Here is a 26,308-nt window from a genome sequence, read left to right on the forward strand (position 1 = left end):
AAACCAAGACCAAGACCAGGAGCAGCACGGGCCCGCCATGGCATTGGTCGCGGAGCTTTCGCCGTCCCCACTAGAACTGGATCCATCCATCCGATGCCGCGACCCCGAGTCCTCGGCTCCGCCACCGACTCTCCGGGACCGGTTCGTGATGCCTCCGCTCGCTGCCACCACACCGCGCCACCCCTACATCGCATTCGCATCCAACCAGTCAAGTCAAGCGCGCATGCGATTATAATTTTCCGGCGAGAAGCGTCGCGCTCCAAGTCACGCGGCGCGGTCTGCCTCTTCCTCGTTCTCGCCGCCCGCGCCGCGCCGCGCGTATTAAAGCGAGCGAAGGCCCTGTTGCGGCGATGAACACCAGCAGAGAGAGACGCACTGCAGCCGTCGTCCTCCCAGGAACTGGCCTAGCTGCCTGGTGGAGCTGCACCAGTGGTAGGTAGGTAGGTAGATGGGGAGGCCGTGCTCGTCTTCTCGCTTCGTCTCCTCCTCCCTCAACCTCCGCCGCTTTGCTCTGGCCGCGCTGGTGTGGTGGTGCGTCCTGGCGGCGAGCCTGCAGGCGGCCACAGCGCAGCGGAATGCGCCGCCGGGGCAGGTCAAGGTGCGCGTGGGCGTGATCCTGAACCTGACGTCGTCGATCGGGCAGCGGCGGAAGGTCGGCATTGAGATGGCGGTGGAGGACTACTACGCCGCGCACCCGGGCTCCCGGACCAGGGTCGCGCTGCGCTTCCGGGACTCCGGCGGCCAAGTTGTCGGCGCCGCGTCTGCCGGTAAGCTCCTCGCCCTTGTTTCAGAGTTCAGAGATACACTTGTGCTTCCAGTTCGTACATACTGCAAGCAAATTAAATATATACCACTACTTGCCTGATCAAGCTCTTGCTACGTGGCGTCCATGCTTTGTTTGATGAGTAGATATGCATGGAGCTAGCTAGTTTTTGCCTGTTCAATCCCTGGTTTAATTTGGTTACCAGCTTACCACTGCTAGTGGTTGCGCTGTTCTAGAATTTAGAAGTAGAATCAGTCGCTGATTTGCTGTGGAATAGTTGTGCAAAGACAGTAAAAATCAAGGGACCTCGCGTAGCATCCTTAGCTTGTGGAGTTCGTCTAGCCAGCTGCTTCGTCCTCTGTGATGTGAGCCATCAACCACTAGTTTCTGTGGCTCTGCTGCCAGCTGACCAGCTCCAATCGACCAGCTCGAGGGCCATGGCTGCCTCTAGGTCCGTTCGTTTTTTTTTGTCTAAAGTTTAGATGTGTCACATTAAAGAGAATCTTATCATTTAGAAGTATTAAATAAAGTTTAATTACAAAACTAATTGCAGAACTCCAGTCTAATTCGCGAGACGAATCTAATGAGGTATATTAGTCCATGATTAGCGGATGATTACTGTAGCACCACTGTGGCAAATTATGGATTAATTAGGCTCATTAAATTTGTCTTGCGAATTAGCACCCATCTGTGCAAAAATTTTATAAACAGATTTTATTTAATACTTCTAAATAGCAAGATTCTCTTTGATGTGACGGGTCTAAACTTTAAAGGGGAGGAAATCGAACACACCCTTAGGGTCCGTTCGTTTCCTATCCTCTAAATTTTAGATCCATCACATCAAAGAGAATCTTGCTATTTAGAAGTATTAAATAAAATCTGTTTATAAAACTTTTTGCACAGCTGGGTGTTAATTTGTGAGATAAATTTAATAAGCCTAATTAATCCATAATTTGCCACAGTGATGCTACAGTAATCATCCACTAATCATGGACTAATATACCTCATTAGATTCGTCTCGCGAATTAGCACTGGGGTTCTGCAATTAGTTTTGTAATTAGATTTTATTTAATACTTCTAAATGACAAGATTCTCTTTGATGTGACCCCTCTAAACTTTAGGCCCCAGGAAACGAACACACCCCGTTAGTTTGTCATGTTGCGTCGCGTCTCAATCTTGTTATCTGCCCGGGTTTGAAATCGTCGCCGGAGATCCTAATTATCAGAGTTTTCCTTCAACTGACGCGTTGCTGCTTTCAAGCTTAGCGCACCGGGTAACGTGAGGGTCGCGTTCTCGTCTAGCTACCATGCACAACACATCCACGACGCCGACCCAGAACTGATATCCATGCAGGTTTATTTGGTTCGGGTTTTCAACGGCTCCCAATTTAAAAACGCCATGCTGCTTCCCCATCAAGGTATGAACAGGAAATTATTAAACTTCATCCCGAATAAATCAAACTTCTCTCGCTTTGGATCTCAACTAATCCGTCGTCCCTGCAACCAATCAAACTGCCATTTAATTTGCACTGCTACTAGTCGATCATGGTCTCCCGGCCCCTAAAAGGACAGGAACGCATTAGATTTCTCAGGATTTGTTGCTGTTCCATCTCGTACGTGCCTGTCCGTATGTGGATGCGATAAGTTTGTTTATAGACCAACTTAACAGGCTATAGCTCCATGCATGCATGCCATGTCGATCTGTCGCCTTCTTCATTCCTTGCCTTCAGAGTCAGCCTTGGACTAGTCTTAGCTTGGGCGTTCCTTCACCGAGGAGGCACGTGCGTTGCGATGCGAGCGAGGTGAGATGATGGTCCAGCTCTTGGCCGGTGTCCGAACATTCAATCATGCTAGACTTCAGTCCAAGCACGAAAGCAGCGCTGACGGAGATGTAGATCGCATCAGCGGTTAATCCTTGTCCAGTTTTTTTCCCCACAGACGGTTATAGACGATGCGTGCTAGCTAGTACCTACCACTAGGCTACTAGCTAGGTTCAGGTAAACCTATTTTTTTCGTTTCAAAAAAGATTAACATAATTTTACCACTATTATTAAGTAGCAGTAGTAGTGTTACAGATATATAGCAGCAGTACCTTTTGGGCACAAAAATTACTTGCGCGCGTGAAGTGGACGTGAGCAATTGCAAATAGTAGGTTATTAGGGATCAGACAAGTCCCCGTCAGACACCAGTGACAACTGAAGACTGAAGACTACTGGACACTCTTGGACTCTTGGTATTGGCCGTAGCCTTGATATACGAAAATTCCTGCTCTTTCCGCGTGGAAAATTGGGCGCGATCGGATCCGGCGCTGGCGTGCATCCGGAGGTCTAAAGTTTAGAGGGATTACATCAAAAAAAATCTTATCATTTAGAAGTGTTAAATAAAGTCTAATTACAAAAATAATTGCAGAACCCTAGTGCTAATTCGCGAGACGAATCTAATGAGGTATATTAGTCTATGATTAGCGGATGATTATTGTAGCATCACTGTGGCAAATTATGGATTAATTAGGCTCATTAAATTTGTCTCGCGAATTAGCACTCAGTTGTGCAAAAAGTTTTATAAACAGATTTTATTTAATACTTTTAAATAGTAAGATTCTTTTTGACGTGATAGGTCTAAAGTTTATGGTAGGAAACAAACAGGCCCTGGGTCCTGGGATAGTCGGGTCGGCTTTAGATCGCCTAGGCCTAGCAGCTGAAAACGATGTCAGTAGCTAGCTGCAGTTAGTCCATGATTAGTCCCTTTCACTTGCGCAAGGACCCTTCTTTCATCAGCCAATTTCCAACAGTACCTGCATGTCTTGTGATAGAAGAATCAGCCAGTTTCCAACAATATAGAAGAACTAGTTTGAATATTCTGTAGGATTGTGATGAGATGGTTAGTAGCAACGGACAACAGAGGACAACCCCTAGCTGCAGTCAGTCAACCAGACGCCTTGGCAGCCAAGCCGGGTGTCTGGTGAACACAATGGTTGTACAGGAATCCGGCTTTCTAGACTTCTCACACCGAAAGGTAGTCAGCGAATAAGGACACCTTTCTCTTGTATGTATGTATGGAAATATTCTCACGACGACTTGTGCCATACAACTATACAAGCAATGAAGCAAAGCATCAAACTACTCTAGCACCTGGACTGAGAAAATTTCACACTATATAATAACACAAATCTAAAAGGAATTCTTGACCAGGTAAATTAGGCCCGTCAGCATCGTGGGCTGTCGCAATTTTGATGTCAACGTTTTTGTTTCGTAGTATTATCATTCGTTCGAGAAAGAAAAAGTTTATTGCCGCCAGTACAGTTTGTGGCCCAGCGCGGCCCGATTCTCCTTTGGGCCGAAATGTTTATGGGCTTGTATTCCATCATTTCTAAGCGGAAGGCATTTCCGTTGTGTGCGCAGCGGTGGACCTGATCAAGAACGAGCAGGTGCAGGCGATCATCGGGCCGGCGACGTCGGCGGAGGCCGGGTTCGTGGCCTACCTCGCCAACAGCACGCACGTCCCCGTCCTCTCCTCCTCCGCCACCTCCCCGGAGCTGTCCCCGGCGCAGACGCCCTTCTTCGTGCGCACCGCGGCCAACGACTCCTTCCAGGTCTCGCCCGTGGCCGCCGTCCTCGCGACGTTCAGGTGGCACGCGGCGGTGATCGTGTACGAGGACTCGCCCTACGGGTCCGGGATCCTCCCGGCGCTCGCCGACGCGCTCCAGGGCGTCGGCGCCAGGATCATGGAGCGCACCGCCGTGCCGGCCGACGCGGACGACGACCGCATCGACGCGGTGCTCAACCGATTCATGGCGATGCCGACGCGCGTGTTCATCGTGCACATGAACCGTTTCGTCGCCCCGCGGTTCTTCCGCCGGGCGAGGAACGCCGGCATGATGTCGGAGGACTACGCCTGGATCGTCACGGACGGCGTCGGCAGCGTCGTGGACGCGTTGAGCCCTGACGAGATCAACGCCATGGAGGGGGTCATCAGCCTCCGCCCGTACGTGCAGATGACGGACGAGGTCAGGAACTTCTCGGCGCGGTTCAGGGCGAGGCTCCGGCGGGTGAGCCCGAGCGCCGACGTCTACGCCCATGACCCGACCGTTTTGATGCTCTGGTCGTACGACACGGCATGGGCGATCGCGACAGCGGCCGAGGCCGCCGGTGTCTCCAGCCCGGCGTTCCAGACGCCGCAGCAGAGCTCGGCGCTCACGGACCTGGGCCGCCTCGGCGTGTCGGCCACCGGAGCAGCACTTCTCAAGGCGGTGCACGAGACGACCTTCCACGGGCTCGCCGGCAACTTCACCCTCGTCGACGGGCAGCTGCAGCCGCCGGCCTACGAGGTCGTCAACATCATCGGGAAAGGCGCCAGGCAGGTGGGGTTCTGGACGCCGGAGGCCGGGATCTCGCAGGCTCTGGACGCCAACGCCGCCAAAGGTCTGAAGCCTAGTATCATTTGGCCTGGCGATGTGACGTCGCCACCCAAAGGCTGGGTCGTGTCGGCGAACGGCCAGAAGCTTCGCGTCGCCGTGCCGGTGAAGGGAGGGTTCAAGCAGTTCGTCAACGTCGCCAAAGACGCGACCACCGGAGTGCACAACATCACAGGCTACTGCATCGAGGTGTTCGACGCTGTCATGAGGAAAATGCCATATCCGGTGAGCTACGAGTACGTGCCGATCCCCAACAGCTCGGTTTCCTACGACAAATTCGTGTCCCTGCTTCCAGAACAGGTCAGTATTGTAGAGAGATTGGAGCAAGAGGGATTGGGAATGTGGACTGGCTGTGCACTGACAAGCTATGCCAATGAATGCAGAAAGCCGACATCATCGTCGGCGACGTGACGATCACGGCGAGCAGGATGGCCAATGTGGACTTCAGCATGCCGTTCACCGACTCGGGGTGGTCGATGGTGGTGGCGGTGCGCACGGAGACGAGCACGAGCATGTGGATCTTCCTGCAGCCGCTCACCACCAGCCTCTGGCTCGCCAGCCTCGCCTTCTTCTGCTTCACCGGCTTCGTCGTGTGGGCGATCGAGCACCGGATCAACCCCGAGTTCCGCGGAACGCCGTGGCAGCAGTTCGGCCTCATCTTCTACTTCGCCTTCTCCACGCTCGTCTTCTCGCACAGTACGCGCGCACCTTGATTTTCATCTCGCAAATCTAGAGCACCAATTGGTTGAACGATGGCTTAAAGACTGAGCTTTGCATTCTGCAGAGGAGAAGCTCGAGAGCAACCTGTCGAGGTTCGTCGTGATCATCTGGGTGTTCGTCGTCCTCATCCTGACGTCGAGCTATACGGCGAGCCTGACGTCGATGCTGACCGTCCAGAAGCTCCAGCCGACGGTGACCGACGTCAGAGAGCTCCAGCGGAGCGGTGCCTACATCGGGTACCAGGATGGCTCCTTCATTAAGGATTCGCTCCGTAAAATCGGCTTCGACGAGGCCAGGATGAGAAACTTCAGCACGGCGGAGGGGTACGCCGAGGCGCTGTCCAAGGGACCGGCCAACGGCGGCGTCGCCGCCGTGTTCGACGAGATTCCATACCTGAAGCTCTTCCTGTCGCAGTACTGCGACGGGTACGCCATGGTCGGCCCGGTCTACAAGACCGACGGCTTCGGGTTCGTGTTCCCACTGGGCAGCCCGCTGACGCCGGACGTGTCGCGCGCGGTGCTGACGCTGGCGGAAGGGGAGGAGATGGCGCAGATCGAGAAGAAGTGGTTCGGCGAGCCCGGCGCGTGCCCGAGCCAGGGCGGCAGCGCCGCCGTCGGCTCCTCCAACCTCAGCTTCCGGAGCTTCGGCGGGCTGTTCCTCATCACCGGCGTGGTGTCCGGCCTCATGCTCCTTATCTACCTCGCCACCTTCGTCTACCGCGAGCGCGGCGAGGTCCGGACGGTGGAGGAGGGCGGATCCGGGAGCTCGTCGGTGCGGCGGCTGCGCGCGTGGCTGCGGCACTTCGATCAGAAGGACCTCAAGTGCCCCACGTTCAAGACGTGGAACGAGGAGTCCGTCCGGGAGGGGAGCCAGACGAGGAGATGGGTCGACGATACCGTGCGGAACGGCCGCGGCGGCGCCAACAGCGCCGTGCCGGCGGCGAGCGATGAGGAAGCCATCGGCATGAGCCCTTTCAGCATCTCCGCCGGCTCGGAGATGATCAACGCCGGTTCGTCGCCGGCGTCGGAGATCGGGACATCGTTCGAGCAGAGGTTGCAGGATGCGCCGCACTCTGCGGAGATGACACTCTCTGGAGATGCCTAGATCAACGTCCTCATAACTGTAAATTACTGTATGGATGCAGGGCAAATGCTCCTTGACATGACATGTCTAGTAGAAAACTCTGACAAAGTCGGTCAGTTCATCCGTAAATAGTTGCAAGAAAGGGTACGTAGCCTCAGTTGCAGTGAGTTTGACTTTTTCGTACCAACGAGCGATTTTTTTATTTAACGGCGCTACGCGCTTCCAGTGACAGGTAACGTTCCCATCGATAGCGATGTGTCTGCAGTGATTTCGTCAATTTTAAGAATTTACTGATCCAATTTTCGAAGATAATCGTAGAGGTAGCGTTTGTGTACATATATTTTTAGAAATGAATGTACGTACATTATGAGTGTCTGAGTTGTACTATATAATAAAAAAATAGTTGCAATCAGTTTTTAAAGAAAGTTGCCGTCAGTTTGGCAGGGATGTTCTGAGTAAGGCTGGAACATGACTGCTAAGGCACGGCCCAAACTAGCATGGCACCGCGGTGTTGCCGGCCCTAGGAGAACAGCACACCCCCTTCCTCGTACTATGCCGCCTCACCCAAATTGCTCCAACCGGCCAACCCTATCACCCTCCCCTCCCCGGCTCCGCGCGCTGCTCCCTGCGACCCTGCAGCCCTCCCCCTCCATTGTCGCCGTCGCTCCCCTTCGCTGAGCTCGACAGCAGTGGTCGGCAGCCCCTCCTCTCCCCTCCCGCCCCCGCCCTCGCCTTCACCGCCGTGGCAACCTGCACGGTGCAGCCCGTGCCTACTGGGAGTTCATGGTTCCGTTCCCTTCTCTTTCAGTCCATTTACTCTCTTGGTCTTCAGGGCTGTTTGGAGTGCCGCCCCACCCGCCACGGCGTGCCTAACCTGTGGCGCTCAAAACGGCCGCCACACCTGCGGCGGAAAAAGTGTGGCGCGCCGTGGCAGGTGGGGCAGCACTCCAAACAGCTCTTTCCTACTTCCTTTCCTGGTGGCAACGACTGGGCAAGCGTCGGCGCTATTCGGTCTTAGCTAAGCCCTTTGCCGGCGACGATCACCCACCAGGTATGCCCTTCCCTTCTTCAGAACGGAGCACCCAAAACCCTAATATACGCTATTTGTTGTCGGATCTACCCAGTTAGAGCATCTTCAATAGTGCCCAAAATGCATTACTAAAAATCAATTTTTTAACCAAACACAAAAACATTAGCTGTGTCCAATATTCTTGCGCGCCCAATAGTAGCGGCCTACCAGGCCATTTTTACGCCGCTAGCTTGAGCTCCCAATCGGCCGATTCCGTCAGTTTTTCTCCCGTCTGCGACTCTGTGTGATGTCTTCCCTACACACCATTTTCCCTTCTCCCCTTCTGTCCTCCTTCTGCAGGCACGCAAGGCTCTAGGGGCGACGTCGGCAAAAGGGCCATCCGTCCTCTACGGGCAATGCTGGCATCGCGTTGCTTAGGCTGCCATGGCTTGCAGGTGGAAGACGACTGGTGCGGAACAGAGATCGCCTTGACCTGCTCTGTGGCTGGCTTATTGTTTTGCTCATGTAGAGAGAAGGGATAAAAGATGTGGTGCAGGGTGCTCGGTCTGAAAGATGCGGTTTGACTTCCGATCTAAAACCACTAATTGCTTCAGTGTATAGAAGAATAGAGGGAGGGAGGAGCGCAAGCTGCTTTGGTTGGAAGTAATCCAGACGAGGGAGATGGCATGGGTGATTTTAGTGCTTGGCTAGCTGCTTTGATTTGGAAGCAGTACAAAGAGGAACAGAGATCGATGAGGAGCAGGCATGCTGGGCTCTTGTAGCTGTGGAGCTCGGATTAGAGAGGAAGAGGAGAGCTGCTAAGCTGCCGATTGGGTGCTTCGGTTGAGAGAAAGAAGTATGATGATATTTGGCCAAGCTCGGAGGACGGGAAGATTGAGCTGATGCTAATTTGCTTGATGAAAAATAAAGAATAGAGGAGAGAGAAGAGCAGCGGTGGCCTGCTGGGAACGGAGAGGGGGAAAGGCGAGGGGCAATTATGAGAAAAATATAAAATAATGGGCCCATGGATGGATGATGTGGCAGCAATTAAATCTTTTTGGGAACTAACTTTTGGAAACTGCTGAATGAGTTATTTTTTTCTCCCAATAGTTTCTGGCAAGATACCAAAATCAGCATTTTGGGACTCTAATTTTTAGGCATTCTTGAAGATGCTCTTCCAGTATATTACCTTACTAGCTTCGATTTTGTTTGCAAAAATTATGGTGTGTTCTGCCCATGTTCTGCTCCCATGTCTCACGTTGGGTTCGCCCCTGTTCTGCAGCATAGATAACACCTTCACAAACTTGAATAGTTAATTGTTTGGGTCTATAACTTTTCTAATTTTGTTGCTAGGAGATAATAAGTTTCGGTGATTACTGTATGGCATGAGTCGATAGTGTTCAATCTGGTCCTTGCTTCAATTTGAATTGCCCTGCTCATGCTTTAGTACAAATTGTTTGTTACTTTTCTGTCGCAAGGATTTGTTGGAGCATATGTTGGTTGTTGGAAGTTTAGCATGTTTATTTTAATCTTGTATGAGTAGTTGGTTGCAGATGACTAGCATGCTAGCTAAATATTACCTTTCATGAATTTGAATTTTGGTTTGCACATTCAAATGAGAACATACTGGCACTGGAGTTTTGCTTACCATTGTGGAAGTTTTTCCATATTTACCATTGCTATTTTGCTTTCGCTAAATATGACACATTAACTTCTTAGAGGTGTTTAATTATTTCAACACAGAAGACTAAGAAAGAAATGGTTACATATTATCTCCAAGTTGCATCAATATACTCAGTTGTTTCCATTACCACTCAATCACACTGTTGAAATGTTTATTTGGAGCAGGACATTGCTGTTAGTTTATGGACCTGGCTTAATACGTTGTTTTATTGATGTATTTACTTATCAAACAGGCACAGTATTAGATATAACCAATAAGATAAATGTTTAGGCTCCAGCAGACATTTCTTTTGTATAACCATAGTACACTAATTCGTTTATGCCATCTGCTCTTACATGACCAGCTAGTTTACCAAAATTGGCACCCTGTGAGGTTTGAACACAACCAGAACATTAAAAGAAGCCCTTAACTGCAAGTTATCAAAGTTGTGAACTTTTGTGCCAGCAATCTTATATTTGTGTATGAGACAGGTTATTTGTATGACAGAATCATGACATTATTTAAAGGCTAACCAGTGTAGTTGATGGTTTGTGCAATAGGGGACCATTTGATGCTGGAAGTGAAGTCCCACAATGTGTGCCCATTGTAAATATTTACATGATTGAATTTGAAGTCTTTCTGTGTTTTGGAAAATGGTTGCATTCCTTTATTTGAAGCTTTGACAGGTGATATTTTTACCCCATGAACCCCATGCTTACAAAGTTACAGTGCATGGTACTACGTGGCTAGAATGCTTAATATGTTGTGGTGGCGCTCAGCTATACTGATTGTTTGGGAGAATTGGTTATTTACTACACCTAACCCCCTCCTTGCTTCTAGCAGAAGGAATTTTTTTCACCACACTTGAGTCTGCTGTTGCTCATCCAGGAGATTCGGCAACGATTAGGGTACCATCCGTACTAATGGTAGTACTTAAAAGTAAAAAGACATGATGATACGGCTAATATATATGCAATGATCCATCCTAAATAGTGAGACATACAGCCGTTCTACAGTTTTATACTATATCTTTGTCCTGCTCTTTTCAGTTCTTTCCTTGAAAAACGCAAGCTGTATCGGCAGGATATTTGATAAATCAGTGCTGCTACAATACAGACCATTAGGCCATTAGCTGATATGCCCCTAATGACCCACTAAAGGTTAATCTTTTAGTACATTTTGTATATCATGAATTAACATGCATTTAGTTGTACTTCATTTATGTTATGATCTTGGACTCTTGGGAATTAGACTAGCGCAACTTACTTAGCAATCAAATTAGAAACATGGTACCTTTTCTTTTTGAATTTAGATTGCCATGAACTTTTCACATGGTTTAGGAAATTCTGAGTTACACTATCAATCTGTACTGTCGTAGTATCTAAGAAGCCTCTTATCTTTAGTCACGGCAGTTTGGCTGGGCAATAGAAGTGCATAGTATCCCTTTGATGAGCTGCATCATGGAAGGCCATAGAAGTTAAAACCTTTTAACCTGCACCATCCTAATCAAATACTGCCAAATTATTTTAGTTACCCGACTCTCCCAGATGCTTCCATATTAAGTGCTAGACACCTAGAAACTAGAAATAATTTCACTATTTGTGTGGTTGCCTGGTTAGAGTCGTCATCAAGCACCGTTTAGAATTTATGCTGTTCTCCCATTTATGGAATTTATGCTGTCATCAAGAATTTATGTGGTTGCCTGGTGGCTACTAAGTACTAACTCGAATTTGAGTTGTCAACTCTAAAAATTTAATGATATTCTGACATTGCAGCTAGTGTACTTCCTGATGTGCTATTCCAGGCACGACACGAATAGAAGATTTTAGCCCTGTAGATAAAATACAACTACATTAAATTCCACTTGTTTCACTTTGGGGCACACATTCTACCATTCCTAAAAGTGATGAGGCCACTGATGCATTTTGTAGAATGCGGCGTTCTCTTGTCAATCGTCTGTTTGAAAAGTAAAGAGTTCAACATGAGGCATTGAAACTGAAAAACCTGAAACAATGTAGTGCTTACTACTCATGTGATTCTCACTCTTAAATTCAAATGCAAATAATTTAAATGAATGCATTGCTTGTTTAAAACCTCTTTTGGATAATGCTTGATTCAAGATGTGGCCTCTGAGGCAACTTAATTGCTTGCCCGCACCTGCATTCTGAGGTATGTGTCCGAACTCCTAATCTGCAATCATTTTAAAATATAGTTTCAGTGTTTTGTGTAGCAGCATCTTTTTGGTATTGGTCTGTAACTTTATTGCAATCCCTTTCTAAGTTGGAGCCTAGTGCATTGTAATCCCCAGCCTAGTTCGGACCTTTTTTTTTCTTTTCAGCAAGTAGTGCTTAATAGTGATTTGGGCACCCAAAAACATTTACACGTGCAAATGCAACAGTGATAATGATGCCCATCCATCGTTCATCTATGTTTTGATTGTTGGTGCATTGTCACAACAACCATGTTTCTGATTTGCACGTATTATACCTTTTGAACTTGTCTACCTTAGTTGCATGCAGCATTACATTTGCCCTTTGCAGCAAAGGAAAGAAGATCAGAAGTGCCATCTTTTATTTACACTCTACGATAGTAAATGTTTTGCAACACGTTGTATGCTTTTTGTATAGGTAGGTTAATAATATTGTATTAATGGGACCGTTGTATCGTATGGCACTAATGGGATTGTTGACCGATCATTTTTGGGTTAATGGGGTTCGTTCAATTTTTTTGGGAGTTAATGGGGCTACAGCGTCGTGGTGTTGAATGCAAGCATAATACTTGTACTAGACTCCATCAGCATTCACTTATAATATATTTGGTACCTATCTGATTATATCTTTCTTGGGTTAAATATAAGTACATTGGGAAGTAATCATTTTTTATGGTAGTACTAATCCATTCAGTGCTGTGCTACGGTAAATAAGCCTTTTTTTAATTAGATCTTCGTTTAGTGGCTTCGTACATAATTGGGCCCTTGTGGGGTTGTCGATGCACTTAATTGGACCGTATGTTGGAGCTGGAAATCCTAATCAACCGAACTTTTTATTGGGTCTTGTCTTTGCATATAAACGGGCCTTCTCTGTTGGGCCGGCGTTGCTTCTCAACGGAGTCATTTGTGCTCAGATGGGTTTTTATTGGGCTAGCGTTGCGGTTTAATGGGCCTTTGTTGGACCAGCATTTCTGTTAAAATGGCTCTTACTTGTGCCCCGATGGGCCGCTACTGGGCTAGCATTGCTGTTAAATGGCTCTTACTGGTGCCCCGATGGGCCGTGGCTAGGCTGGCGTTGAGATTTGTTGGGCCTCTGTTGGGCTGGCATTGCTGCTAAATGGGTCTTTCTCGGACACATATGGGCCGTTATTGGGCTGATGCATTAGGCCTCTGTTGGGCTAGGTTTGCTGCTAAATGGGCTGTTATTGGGCCGGAGGAGCGATCTATTGGGCCAGCATTTCTAAATGGGCGGAGTTGCAATCTATTGGGCCAGCATTGCTGCTAAATGGGCCGCAGTTGGGCCAGAAGTGCGATCTATTGAGCCAGCAATGCTACTAAATGGGCCGTTGTTGGGCTGGAGATGCGATCTATTAGGCTGGTGTTGGGCTGGCCAACAGTTTAATGGGCCTCACTACGCTTGGTGGCACTTGTTGGGCTGGTATTCTTCTTGGGCCGAGTCTATGGGCCTTTGCTGGCGTTGGTCCGAGAGGCCTGTTTTGATGTGCGTGTAGCTGTCTATGTTCGGAGCTGCGTTTTATGTACATGGCTGTGCTAAAATGAGCCTTTGATGACCGACAGTAACGTTTATTAAGTTCAGCTCAATATGCTTATTCTAGGGGAAAAAGGTTTGGGACGGCCAGCGCACGAATAGATTTTGGCCATGTGCTACACATCGGAAAGAAAACGTTACTAACGTTAGCGGAGTATATGCAAGTCTCTTGCTGGTACGCACACAACTAGTAAATCGAATATTGTTGAAAACACAATAATTTGTATAGAATAATTTCACTGAAGCTGTCACTCTCATTATGCCACCTGAGGAAAAGAAAATCACGCAGGACAAATAGAGAAGTGCATCCATCAAACCAATATGAAGAAAAGGCTACAATTCGCACACTACTAGATAATAAATATGCTGGACGAATTAACAGGTCGTTATTATCATAATTAGCAAGTAAAAGCTTGATGACCACATAGAAAAAAGATAATAAAAAACTCTTCTGAGGTAATATTAGGTTTCTGAAAATCAACTGCACCAAGTTTAGTCAAATTACCTACAAGAAGACCAAGGATCGGTGTTCTCGTATAGATGGTATGTGGCCCAGCAGGTAACACTTTCGACACGGACAGAAACTATCATGCTATTGAATTCTGCTGATCATGTAATGTGGTAATGTTTTTTGGAGTAATTTCGAGCAACAATGTGCAAATAATGGATGAGGGCAAGCTAATTAAAGATAATTGCTATAAGATTACAAAACATGTCTAATATCAGAATGTAAAACACAAATTCATCCAGATAATTGTTATTATCAATATCATGTCTAATTTCTACTGTTAATCCTAAGGAAAGTCATAATATAAGAAAACCATTTTCCAAATCAAATAAATTCATCGCTTCCATATTGTTAACTGGAATATCCATGAAATACAGTTAATCAAAGTTTATTAGTTCGCTGCTCTCTAATCAAGATATTGGTAAGACACTATTATCCGACAATTGGGGCCATCACCTTATTCATTGCGTCAACCTTCCATTATTATATAAAAAAGTTATTACATTGCCACTATACATTCATTAAGATGACTCGCCATCAAAAACAGAGCTAAACCTTTCATCAATATTCCAAAAACATCAAGTAGTTAGAATATTAAATGTTTCAACACTTTGTTTACTATAACAATGCTATAGCTTACCTCCAAATTCTAAAGGTCTATACTATTTACAGTCACATAAGGTGTGATCTAATAACTGCAATTACCTAAGCAGCTGCAAATAGATTATTGAAAGATATCTAGACCCCTACGTGGATTTTGGTGTTTAAATTACAAAATACATATACGTTTAATCTCGTTATCTAGCATGTGTGCATGTGCTAAAATTGAACAAGCAAAACATATGATGAAAATATATGATGAAGTATGACCCCTCAAAATGAAATTAAAAAGCGGTGGTTAAAATTTACTCAAAGAGTAGACTTTTATTTTATTTTTGAGCATAGAAACTCCGTACTATCAAAAAGAACTTTGATCTGCAGGTTTTGACTTAGAACTAGTGCTCAAGAGAACCCATACAAATACTTATGAGTCAAACTTACACCACAAGGTTTTGAGAGTGTCCCTAGTGAGTCCAGAGACTCCGGATCCGAAATGTCCGAACATAAAGTCCGGAGTATCCGGACATACACTCAGAGTCTCCGGGTATGTGTTCCCTGTTCCCCGTCAGTAGTTTTCGCTGAGTCCGGAGTGTCCGGACCCCAGTGTCCGGAGTATTCGGACATTTGCCTGTATTTTCCGGGCACCTCTTGCTCCAACGGCTAGTTTTTGGAGTGGGGGTATAAATACCCCCCATACCCTCAACAGTTAGCTCTCTGGCTCATTTTTATGCTGCACAGTTTGAAACATCTTGAAAGAGCCATCTCACGCCCCTCCTTTCATCTTTGAGTAATTTCCATTGGGGATTCAAGTGTGAGTGTTGCAAGAGGAGAGATTTGTGCTTCGTGAGCTGCCATTCAAATCCCTTAAGCACTAGATCCTTGTCAAGCCGGTGATTGAAGTTTGTTACTCTTGGAGCTAAGTGCTCCTAGACGGCTAGGCGTGCTTGTGAATGCTCAGCCGTATCGTGAGCTCCACAAGAAGTTTGTACTCGCCATCCTCTCGGAGGATTTCATAGTAAGTGACCTTGGGCTTGAGCGTCAGTCTCACCCTTGGGGAGGAGCGTAAGGGTAAGGGTTCTTGAGCATCGTCTCTTGAACTCTTCCTCAACGGAGACATAGCTCCTTGGGGAGTGAACTCCGGAAAACAAATCCTTACCTCTCCGTGTCACCTTGCTTTGAACTATTTGCTTGTGAGACCAACATTTTAGGGTTTGTGATCGATCTACTATTATACAAGTCTCTAAAGTAAGACAACTGGTAAAAAACACTCCAAAGATCAGCCTATTCACCCCCCTCTAGGCATCTTGAGGTCCTTTCAATTATGCATTTAACAATGGAGTTAAGTGACATGTCTTCTATGTTTTCTATCAAGTTTCCGTCCTAACACTAAGAATAGTGCATAAACTGAACCATTAACACCAGATAATAAAGTTCTAACACTAAGAATAGTGCATAAACAGAACCATTAACACCAGATAATAAACAGTGATCAAACTTTTACTTACTTCAAGCAGCCTTGACCAGGATAAGTTTTTCACCTTGGCATACCAGGGATAAGAATGAATGCACATTTTCCAAAAACTCAAACCTCGAACAAAAAAAAACAGAAACCTAAAACAAAGCACAGAATACTAAGCAAGATGCAAAGACAGTAGACGCTCTGGGTGGAAAACTTAAAATGAATCGAAATCTATCAAGCCATTGCTTTAGCCAATTCAGCAACTTTTGATGACTTCTTCAGGCTCAAATCGAATTGCCAGAGATCATAGCAAATAGAAGATTCAGAGAAATAGGAAGAGTAGACCTAATGAAAGCCAATATAAATTGCTTATGGTAGCTATAAATGTAGAGCCAATTCGTACTGCTGTTATAAAAGATAAATCTGAGTGCACAAGGACCTAATAAGTAATGTATGGTAACTGTAAATATAGAGCCACGGTACTCTCTTAGAAAAAAAGATAAATGAAATGCACAAGGACATAATAAGTAATAACTAATAATCATGGACAATTGGACAGTGCCCTTTTAGCAATTCAGAATCTAAAATTAAAATCAACACATATGTAATATCAGAAACAATATCAACCAACATAATCTCTGGGAATTATGTCATATGCTATTGGAAGGCAACTTCTATCCAGAGACCACAAGGGGCACAAGCCCATGATCATTGATCACTTGCCTGTTCCCCTTCAAGGCTTAGTATTGCTTTCGCTGCCATGAATGGGGCATGAAAAATTCATGGGGATAGGATTATAGGAATAGTCCATGCAACTGACCACATCACAACATGAGCAGTCCAATCCATGAAAAAGCCAACTGAGAACAAGACAAGAAAGGTACAACTCATCCTCAAAGTTCCATTCCTTCTTCAGTTAGTGCAAAGCTAAGATTCATAAGTTTGTTATTGTAGTCTTTTTTTAGTACGCGCATAGACTAAAAGAATAAATGGAACTATCCACTATCTGCCGTTTCTCAAGTAATGATAATGGTATTGTAATGTTTCTGCGTATGCATAAACCTATAGCTTTTGCCCTAAAGTTCTGATGTGGTACACTTGGTTACTTCCTTTGACACACATTGTAAAGATGAAATGTAGATAAAACTAGAATAACCCTATACATGATGCCAAAACAAGTTCACAGATCTGGCAGATTCACACACACACACGGCTTAACACTGACCTGTCCAGAAGCACAAGCTCCTGAGCACTTGCATGTTCCTCTTCAAGGCCTGGCGTTGCTTTCAAGACCATTTCTCCTAGAAAAGCCTTTTTAAATTCATAGGAATAGTAATATAAGGACATGCAAACCCATCATAACACAACCTAAGCAGTTCAAATGATGTGAAAGTCAATTGGGAACAAGTCCAGGAGGGTGCAAATGATGGAACATCCATTCCCTTTTCAGTTGGTGCAAAGCTGTAATTCATAAATTTGTTTTTCTTGTCTTCTTGCTCACCTTTTATGCATATACTAAAGGAATTATCTAGCACTGACATTCATCAAACAATGATGCTAAGATTATGGTATTAACATATAACAATATCTATGTGACACAATAAGAAAACTTTGCTAAGCACCAAGGTTCTGAAGCAATAAAATTTGCTACTTATTCTGTGCAAATTAGAAAAGGAGGAGATAAAAACTAGCATATCCCAAACAGTGCTGTGAATATTCAACGCGTAACTTTCCCAGCAAAACGGGTTGGCCATCGTTCCTTGGAAACCGAAGAAATCATGAAACAATCTCACTTGAGTTCTGCAAATACAGCAAGCGATCCCCTAATCTGGCTCCTCCTCTGCACCATTCGGTTCTCAGAAACCCTAGAATCGGAGGAAATGAAACAGTTCAGAAAAGGTAGAGACGGTATGGTCATAATAGAAGCGCGGCGTCTGAAATGGTTGGAGACAGTGGCATTGGCGACGCGCCAGCACACGAGAGGGAATCGAGGCCCGGCGCCGGGAAGCGGAACGGTCTCCCCCAATTTCTACGGTTCCCACGTCTCCCGCGGCGACGAGCAAAATCAGGTCAGAGCTCGATAGGGGCAGGAAGGATTCCATACCAAATTAGGGTAGCCGCGCCACTATTGACGACACCGGAGCCGGTGATCGCCGAGTCACCGGAAGGCCGCCATCCCTCCCGCCTCCGCCATCGCAGTCGTCCCAACTCCCCATCCGCCCCCGGCCCACGCCGCCCTACGCGGATCTGCTCCATCAGCACGGTGACGCGAAGCTCCCTCACCCCATCCTCGCCACCATGATGCGGAGAGGGAGGAGGACGCGGATAGGAGGAGATGGAGGCGGTGCGCAGGGCGGGCTAGGGCTAGTCGCGTCTCGGCCACGCGGGGAGCAATGGGGGATTCGAAATCGGGAAGACGACGGCACGTGCTCGGCATGTGCACCTGTGCTAGGTGGCGGCCGTGACGGACCGCGTGAGCTGAGGGACCGCCTCGAATATTCGATCTGCAGCCGTCCGAGGACAATCTAGCGGCTAATGTTTGCTGCGAAGGACCCTGACGGCACCCATGGACCTTGGTCACGCGGCGGCCGTAGTCAACTAGTACTCCTAATCAAGTGAGCATTCATGTGGATGCAGGGCAATTGCTCCTTGACATGTCTGGTAGAGAACTCTGACATGACAGCTTATAGCTTATAGCTAAGTACAATAGTAGAAGTACATCAGCTTATAGCTAGGTGCTGAATGGCACTACCTGTAACTATGGAACACTGCGTGCATTCATCAGGAGAATGTTTGTGTTCGAATGCGAATCGAAGATATCTTTGTTCAGATCCATACATGCCACCTAAGGTCCAGTTGCTTATACATGGCACAGATATGTGTGTCATCCTCACACTGTACTGTACTTCCTAATTCCAATCTGTACATGTTTGTAACTGACCAACTCTCGCATGCAGTAACTAACTCAACTTTAACAACTGACCTGAACGGCTGAATGAACCAGAAGAAACTATTCTTTTACTTTCACGATGACTTAGTAGTAATGCTAAGGAAAATTTGGAGAGTAAAATAAGCTGTTTGCAAATGAATATGCTCTAGGACATTGCAAATGGCAAACTGTCCAGTTTTACAGTCAAGATGGTGTTTTTCACCAGGTTATTCTTTTGCATTGACACACAACGGAACACTGCAAATTAAATTAAGCTTGTTTCTTTCGCTTCAAAAGAAATCAGGATACAACAACAGAATACAGATATGATACAATACAACAATGCATGGTGCCTTATCATGCTTTGGCCATGACTCGACCAATGCAAGATAAAGGCCAACGAACATGCATCCTCGCTGCAGTCGACCCAGTTCTAAGAATCTAGTGCGTGCTGCTCCTGAACTGTACACAATCTAACGGTCTAAGAATGCAACCCTGGTACAAAATGTTAAGTGAGCGATCAGAGGCGATATCAGAAAATGAAATGCTGTATAGAGCAGAATATGATGCCAGTAAACATCAAGGAATTGGTGCCCTAAAGAAAGCATTATGGAAACGGTCTTTCTGGAGTGTTACCTGATTCACATGGGAAATGTCATTGCTCCCCGTTGATCATAAGAGAATGATATGGAACTTTGTTTATTTCCAGAATGGTTGACTGGTCCTGAATGAGTGGTTGTTTCCATGGCTCTCCATCCATTTGAACATATGCTCGATTCCACTGGCCACCCCTCATTTCGAACTTGATAGCCGCGGCCTGATAGCAGGAGATGGATTTGGATCATAGTCAATTGTACGTAGGAAAAGAAGCATAAGGGACCAAGAACCAAGATCAGTCTACCACAATACCACTGCTCAAAAAGATAAATTAAAGCGAGTCATGCAAGCTTCTTGATTCAAAAAAACCTTAGCCAACCAAAAAAATTGTGGCTAGCAAAAGATTCCAACATCAAGTGTGCCTCATAGAAAAACTACTGATTACAACAAAGCCTGTTGATATTCATTCAGATTATCTTTCGCAGACAGGTAATGCAAAAATTAAGGCAATAAAAAGTAAATACCTGGGCAATGTGCTTTGCTTTTATAAGCTCAGCCATTACAAATGAAGCATGCCAACCTTCTTTCAGACCAAATATTTCAAGCAAGCCGTCATCTGAATGAGCTTCAACAAAACCTTTCTGCAAAACCGGTATTGAGTGCCAACATTATGTTCTCATGTGCATAAGAAACAAAACCATGTACAAACCCCACCATATGCTCCTTGACTCTAGCAACTTCCTGTTCTCAAAAGATACAACAATAGTTCTGGAATATATACTTATAAATCATGCTAAGTTGGTCCATTTTTATAAATTTTTGCAACATCAAAGGCATTTATCCCAGTCCTCAAAGAGTGTATTCAGGAACAAAAGGTAGAAATGCGAAATCATATGCGATTCACATGAACATGCAATAACTAACCTTTTCGAGATATTCAGGTTTAAGATCACCCCATGGATGCCTTCCACTGCCATAGTTGTATAAATTCAGGACAACTAGGGATCTAACACTGCATTATCAGGGAAACAGGTGTGAGCGCAAATCCGGAATTTACACACCAGTAAATAGTTTCGACAGCAATTCTCCATGAGACGAGCTCATCTAGCATCTGAGCAGATATGCTTTCCAGGCTTTACAATAGTATCCAAATACACATCCAAAAGGTTCCATTGGAAATCCTATGCATCTAACATATTACAATAATATATTCAGAGCCTGATCCCGCATGGACATCCAATACATCTTTTAATCCATCTACGTTTCTAAAGGTAAGAGTCAAATAACAGGATGAGTTGCTAAGGCGTTCAAATTTAAATTATTTGACTACAATCTTCTAACAAAATATGTCTTAGTTCAAAAATGATGTGAACTATAGGTAAAAGAGTCACAATTAATCATCTTTGAATAATATAGCTCTGACTATTCCCCTGTAGTTGTAAAGTGACACGTCGAACTTTTGTGCCTATTAAACCAATGCCAATTATATATTGGACATTTGCAATTAAAAAAATTGTGAGACATATTGATGCAAGTGTCTGTTAATAGGTGTAGCCTGTTTAATGTAAAAGAAATCAACAACTTGCCTTGAAGGCATTTGAACTTGCTCCCACTCAGAACAATTAACCTTTTTAATGTAAAGTCGCAAAATGTTCTTAAGCCCCCTGCATCAACAAATTATTATGTGAGCATGACAATTTTTGGCATCTTAGAAAAGGAAGAAGAGTGTTATCACAGCCTGATTGCAACTTAATACATGAACAATCAAATATGGAGACAAAATGCAAAAGATGAGGTTCATTTCATTGCATCATATTTAGTATACCATGGGCATCAACCTTGTACTACATACTCAGATGTCAACTAAGAAATTATTTTATTTTGCAGGGCCATCATATATTTCTAAAGCACAATAAATCATGGAAACGCGGTGGCATCTAAAATATAACTTCGAATCAATTATATTATAGCATCTGAATCGATCAGGGTAAAATAAATACTTAATACTCTAAACATTCAGAACACATTAGAGTTCATGCAAAGAAGATCGCTTACCTTAGCTGAGGACTTGCCGTACAAGGTGTACAGAACCACCCCTGAGTGCAGCTATATCCAGCATAAATCAACTGCATAGGGTGAGAAAACAAAGATCATCATCAGAACACTTTATATGTCACTCATCTACATCAGACATGATTCTGAGGTACCAAATCACTATGCTACAGAAAATGAAGTTGAAAAAAACTGCATATGGATACAAATAAGCCTTTGAAGCTTATTTCCTTCTTCAGAAGTTATATAGTCTTGAAGAACTTGCAGCAACCACACCCAGCTCATCCAACAGATATATATCAAGATACACAGAATGATATTATGCCCAGAACATATTGTGAAGTGGGGATTCACAATTTCCTTTTCTTTTGTGACATTACATGATATATAGTCATGATAATTATGACCTGATGACAAAATAGGCAACTGATAAAGTATTTCTAACCAGTAGTCCAAATGGAAGGGTATATACCGCTCACTTATTGAAAAAAAAATGCTAACTATGTGGTTCCAAAGAAATGAGCTCGCAAATAGCCACAATCCACGCATCATAATGATGGCACACGCAGCAGAGTATTTTAAGCTAGTCACCAATACATATTACACCATTAGAGGGTTTTATTGGCACCTTATTTGCAACTGGTCCTTGTGCAAGATATGGCTTTTCATCACGAAGATGGTGGAAACCATATGCAACCTGAGCATCCATCCCTGTTCAAAGTAAACTGCAAACTCAGCAATGACCACAAACCATAATATTAAATAATTAAACAAATTTCAAATTTGGATTAAACATAACAAAATAGTACATCTGTTCTAACTCCATTTATAGTCACACAGCCTAAGTTCGAGTTTATCTACAGCAAACCATTGAAGGATTCGTTTTTGAGCATCAATTGTCTCTCTTGAATTAATCATCATTCTCAGTGCATGATAAATAACAGTCTTAACAAAGAGAAAGAATTTTAATTAAGCAACAAACGAAATACCAATGCTAAGGTAGTTGTAGAATACTCCTTTATAGCAGGAAGCCTTTTCAGAAAATTCAGTGCCATTCCCCTGCACCATATTAGATTAGCCTTTTAATAAATCGAAACGACCAAACACATTGTAACACACTCTACAAAATCCATTCTCTTGTGCCTTTTCAACATGCAACCAGATCGTTTTCTGTTACCATCTTGTTGTAACATAACTGTTCATTTATTCTGTTCTCACATGCTATCTTAAATTCTTAACAATACTTTTCTGTTATCATTTGTAGTCTTATTAAACGTAAGATATAAATAAACTCAACAAGAGCAAGGGGTTTAAAGTTAATAATAATGAGAGAATAATGCATATATGCGAGTTATAATTAAGTCGAGCATATAAATCCAGGTGGGTTCGTAGTCAAAACCTGGCTGATCTCCAGTCGATCTGCAGGTTCCACTTTCTTAAGTGAATACGGCAACTCTTTTATTTCTCCTTCTGGCATCTGAATTACAGTTTGCCAACTGCATGGGCAATAACAGAGGTTATGAGTGCAGAAGCAGATGAAATGCCTACAAATGTAACAGATTATATAGAGCAGATACCATAATTTGATGATACAAAGTAGACGATAAAAATGAGTGATAGCCATTAATATCTTGGTACGTTATTCTGCCCATCTAGATTAAGTAGCCATCTCATGTAAAGCATGACAAAGATTTGCACTAGTACATTGAAATATAATAGAATAATTCTCTTTAGGTAGGTGGAATAGAAGACAAACTACCCCACAACATTATTTTTTCTCTTCTAGATAAGCAACTAACATAAATGGAACTTGAATGAGTGTACAGATGAATTATGATGTCAAAAAATAATTAACAGTGATATCAAGATTTTAATAACAAAAGCACCTGTCCAGACGGCAAATGGGACCAGTGGCAGCCTTGCTGAGATAACGCTTTACAGCTGAGCGCCAACCAAAGGGAAAAGAGCCACCCTGTGCATGAGCTAATTAGCCGTTTGGGTTGAAAAACAAACGATCCAAAGAGGACAAGTATCACAGATATAGGTTATTACCCATCCAAATGATCTAGCAAGATCATTTCCTGTACCAAGTGGAATGATTCCTGTGGGTGGAACTGGTTCCCTTTTCATCTTATAAAGATCTGAGAGACAACCAAGCATCCAACCAACTGTGCCATCACCTCCAGCAACCTGCCAGGAAAAATTAGTGCAATTATGTGACACAAAGTAGTTGGAAGATGGCGAATAACCAACATCACAAAATTTAGTTTGTGAAGAGGAAAACACAGGGAGGCCCTAATAAGCTGAGAAAGGAACAGCCTTGCATAAAGTAGCAGATAGGAAAAGAAAATCAGATATGCAGATAACTCTTTTTTATGTAAAAATATAGTAGGGGAGAGCCTACTTTGGTAAATAAATTAATACAGGTGAAGAAAGGGGGGGAACTATACAAAGCTGAAAAAGAGTTAAGACCAGAAGATGCCCAAAAGAGAAAGGGAAAACAAATGAGCTAGGAAAGGAGCTCTTTTATGGTTCTTGAATCTGATAACTCTTAATGCCAAAAAAAAAATGCAATGTCCTTACTTAAGGCATCAAACACATACCACAATTCTTATTTTTTCACGAGCAGCTTTCGCGCAGTTATCACCTTGGTCAGCTAACCTCTCCAAACAACTCAAACCATAGTGAACAAAATCTGAAGGCTTCACAACAGAAAGATCGAAGACCTGAAAAAGTCATTGCATCAGTAAATTGTCTTCTCAAAAAAGCAAAAGAAAAGGAAACTAAAATGAATATGTTGTGAGTGCATAACATAATCGAACAAGTGATAGTCCCAAAAGATTTCAGAGTAAAGGCTTGAATTTGGCTCGTCTCATGTTACATAAGTTGTCCAACCTCTCAGGAGCAATGCACAAGAATGTCAAATTCCAAAGACTTGCATGCATTTTTCAACCCTTAGTTTTTCATCAAATTTAGTGCTCTTATGGTAATATAATGCCTAGTTACATCATTGGGGTCAAGTTCCACAGGATTTGATACATAAGGAACCCCATCAAAGCAGTGCTGAAATCAGTATCAACTAATGGCATAGGTTTTCTCACAGGGGAATGTCAAGCTAAAGAATGAAAGGCAGTCCCACTCCCGTCACTCTAGATTCTACCACCCTGGAATAATTGTGGGCGTTTCAACCCCCTGACCCTCACCCAACAAAAAAAAAACTCGGAAGGATGATGATCCCTATTTAGATACTCCATCCCTTCCCTACCTGCTACCAACCAAATTGAATATATTCATCTACTCCGATCTGAGGCCATGTGAAGAAGCGAGACACAAATTGCTAGAGCGTTCCCAACACCCAGCGGTGTAAGCATTTATTATGCATTAACATTGATGTTCTGTGATCTGTCTCCACAGCTTCATGTTTCTGCCTTCGAGTATCAATGGGAAATCCGCAAAAAGTTAGTGTATAGTCGATTCTGTACTTTAAAGTCTGAGAGAGAGAGAGAGAGAGAGAGAGAGAGAGCCACCGTAATGTCACGCAGATCGCATGACGCAGGGTGTTCATTCTCTTCTCGACAGTACAAACGATCCACGAGCGTTACCCGCCGAAGCGGATTCCGCTAAATATATCTATGGGGTCCAAATTTCGCTGCCAATTCAACGCAAAGCTCATAAAAACAATCACTTGCAAGCTGTAAAATCAAACAAACCAGAGCGTTGCAAACTGGGGAAGAAACCGGGAGCGAAATTCGGGAAGCAGAGTTGCACGAGCGCCGAGCGAATCGCGATGCCGTCACACACCTGCTCCTCGGTGATGAGCTCGTGCAGCCGCACCTTGAGCTCGGGCCCGTGGCGCCCGCCGCTCCGCGAGTTCACGAACACGACCAGGGGCGCCACTGTTGGCCCCTCGTCCTTCTCCCCATCCCCCGCTCCCTCCTTCGCCGCCGACGCCGCCGCCACGCCGGCGGCCTCGTCCTTGGCCGCGACGGCGGCCGCGACCGCGCGGCGGAGGTGGAGCGGCATGACGACCTGCCTCCGCAGCTCGGCCTTGTCCACCTCCTTCCCCCATATCCCACACGCGCGCACCGACTCCCAGATCGACACCCGAGCCGACGGCGCCGTCGACGGCGACCTCCGCACGTCGCCGTTGCCGTTGCCGTTGCCGGCGGCGGACGACACCTCCCCCGCTCGCTCCATGGCTACGGCTCCCTGCTCCGCTCCGAGGACAGGCACAGCTCAGCAGAAGCACCGAACACTTTTTTTCCTCCCCCCTCGTGCTTGCTTGGTCTTGTGTGAGCTGATGGAATTGGGGAAAGAAAGAAATTGATGTGGACTTTATTGGTGGGCGGGCGCGAGGTTTTACTAACGGAAGGTTAGACAGGTCAGGTGGTGGGCTTTTGACTGGTGCTGCTGATGCGCTCTTCCTTGTTTCCTTCCGCCCTCGGCAGCGGCAACCGCGTGGTCCTGTTCTGCCGGCGTCGTCTCTCCTGGCGCAAATCCTACGTTCGATTCTCTCCGGCAGGACGGACCCAAGATCTGCCAAGGACTGGATGCTGGAACTGCGCGTTCTAGAATTTCAATTAAGGTCGACATAGATGTCCTTCTCGCTGATCTACTAGTAGAGATGGCCACCCTTAACCAAACAACTATTTACATTGACAGCTCCAATCAAAAACACAAGGAGGGTGGGTCACTAGGTTCAACTTCATGACATGTTGGGTTTTTTCAGGCCTAACGGTGTTCTAACCATATGA

The 26,308-nt window shown here is 45.2% G+C and overlaps 2 protein-coding genes and 1 long non-coding RNA gene across 3 annotated transcripts; 1 reads left to right on the plus strand and 2 right to left on the minus strand.

The window, feature by feature from the left end:
* The first annotated feature begins 255 nt into the window (after window positions 1–255).
* Window positions 256–7,146, plus strand: LOC112875466 (glutamate receptor 2.8-like). The gene is made up of 4 exons (XM_025939335.1): window positions 256–767; window positions 4,164–5,476; window positions 5,560–5,872; window positions 5,961–7,146. The coding sequence occupies exons 1-4, from the start codon at window positions 449–451 to the stop codon at window positions 6,998–7,000; spliced, it is 2,985 nt and encodes a 994-aa protein (XP_025795120.1). The 5' UTR covers window positions 256–448; the 3' UTR covers window positions 7,001–7,146.
* Window positions 7,147–13,210: 6,064 nt separating this feature from the next.
* Window positions 13,211–18,434, minus strand: LOC112879828. Its single transcript, XR_003226200.1, has 3 exons — window positions 18,081–18,434; window positions 17,202–17,841; window positions 13,211–16,836 (listed from the first exon to the last, which is right to left on the minus strand). It is a non-coding gene; the product is annotated as an uncharacterized LOC112879828 (long non-coding RNA).
* Window positions 18,435–19,046: 612 nt separating this feature from the next.
* On the minus strand, window positions 19,047–25,918 carry LOC112903339 (diacylglycerol kinase 7-like). The gene is made up of 13 exons (XM_025972587.1): window positions 25,356–25,918; window positions 24,158–24,280; window positions 23,607–23,744; window positions 23,441–23,526; window positions 22,954–23,050; window positions 22,544–22,613; window positions 22,183–22,265; window positions 21,558–21,628; window positions 21,089–21,166; window positions 20,427–20,514; window positions 20,027–20,143; window positions 19,542–19,722; window positions 19,047–19,400 (listed from the first exon to the last, which is right to left on the minus strand). Exons 1-12 carry the CDS (start codon window positions 25,749–25,751, stop codon window positions 19,561–19,563), a joined length of 1,509 nt encoding a protein of 502 aa, XP_025828372.1. The 5' UTR covers window positions 25,752–25,918; the 3' UTR covers window positions 19,047–19,400; window positions 19,542–19,560.
* Between the last annotated feature and the right edge of the window lie 390 nt (window positions 25,919–26,308).

This window comes from Panicum hallii, chromosome 1 (assembly GCF_002211085.1).
Source record: "Panicum hallii strain FIL2 chromosome 1, PHallii_v3.1, whole genome shotgun sequence".
Classification (NCBI taxonomy): Eukaryota; Viridiplantae; Streptophyta; class Magnoliopsida; order Poales; family Poaceae; genus Panicum; species Panicum hallii.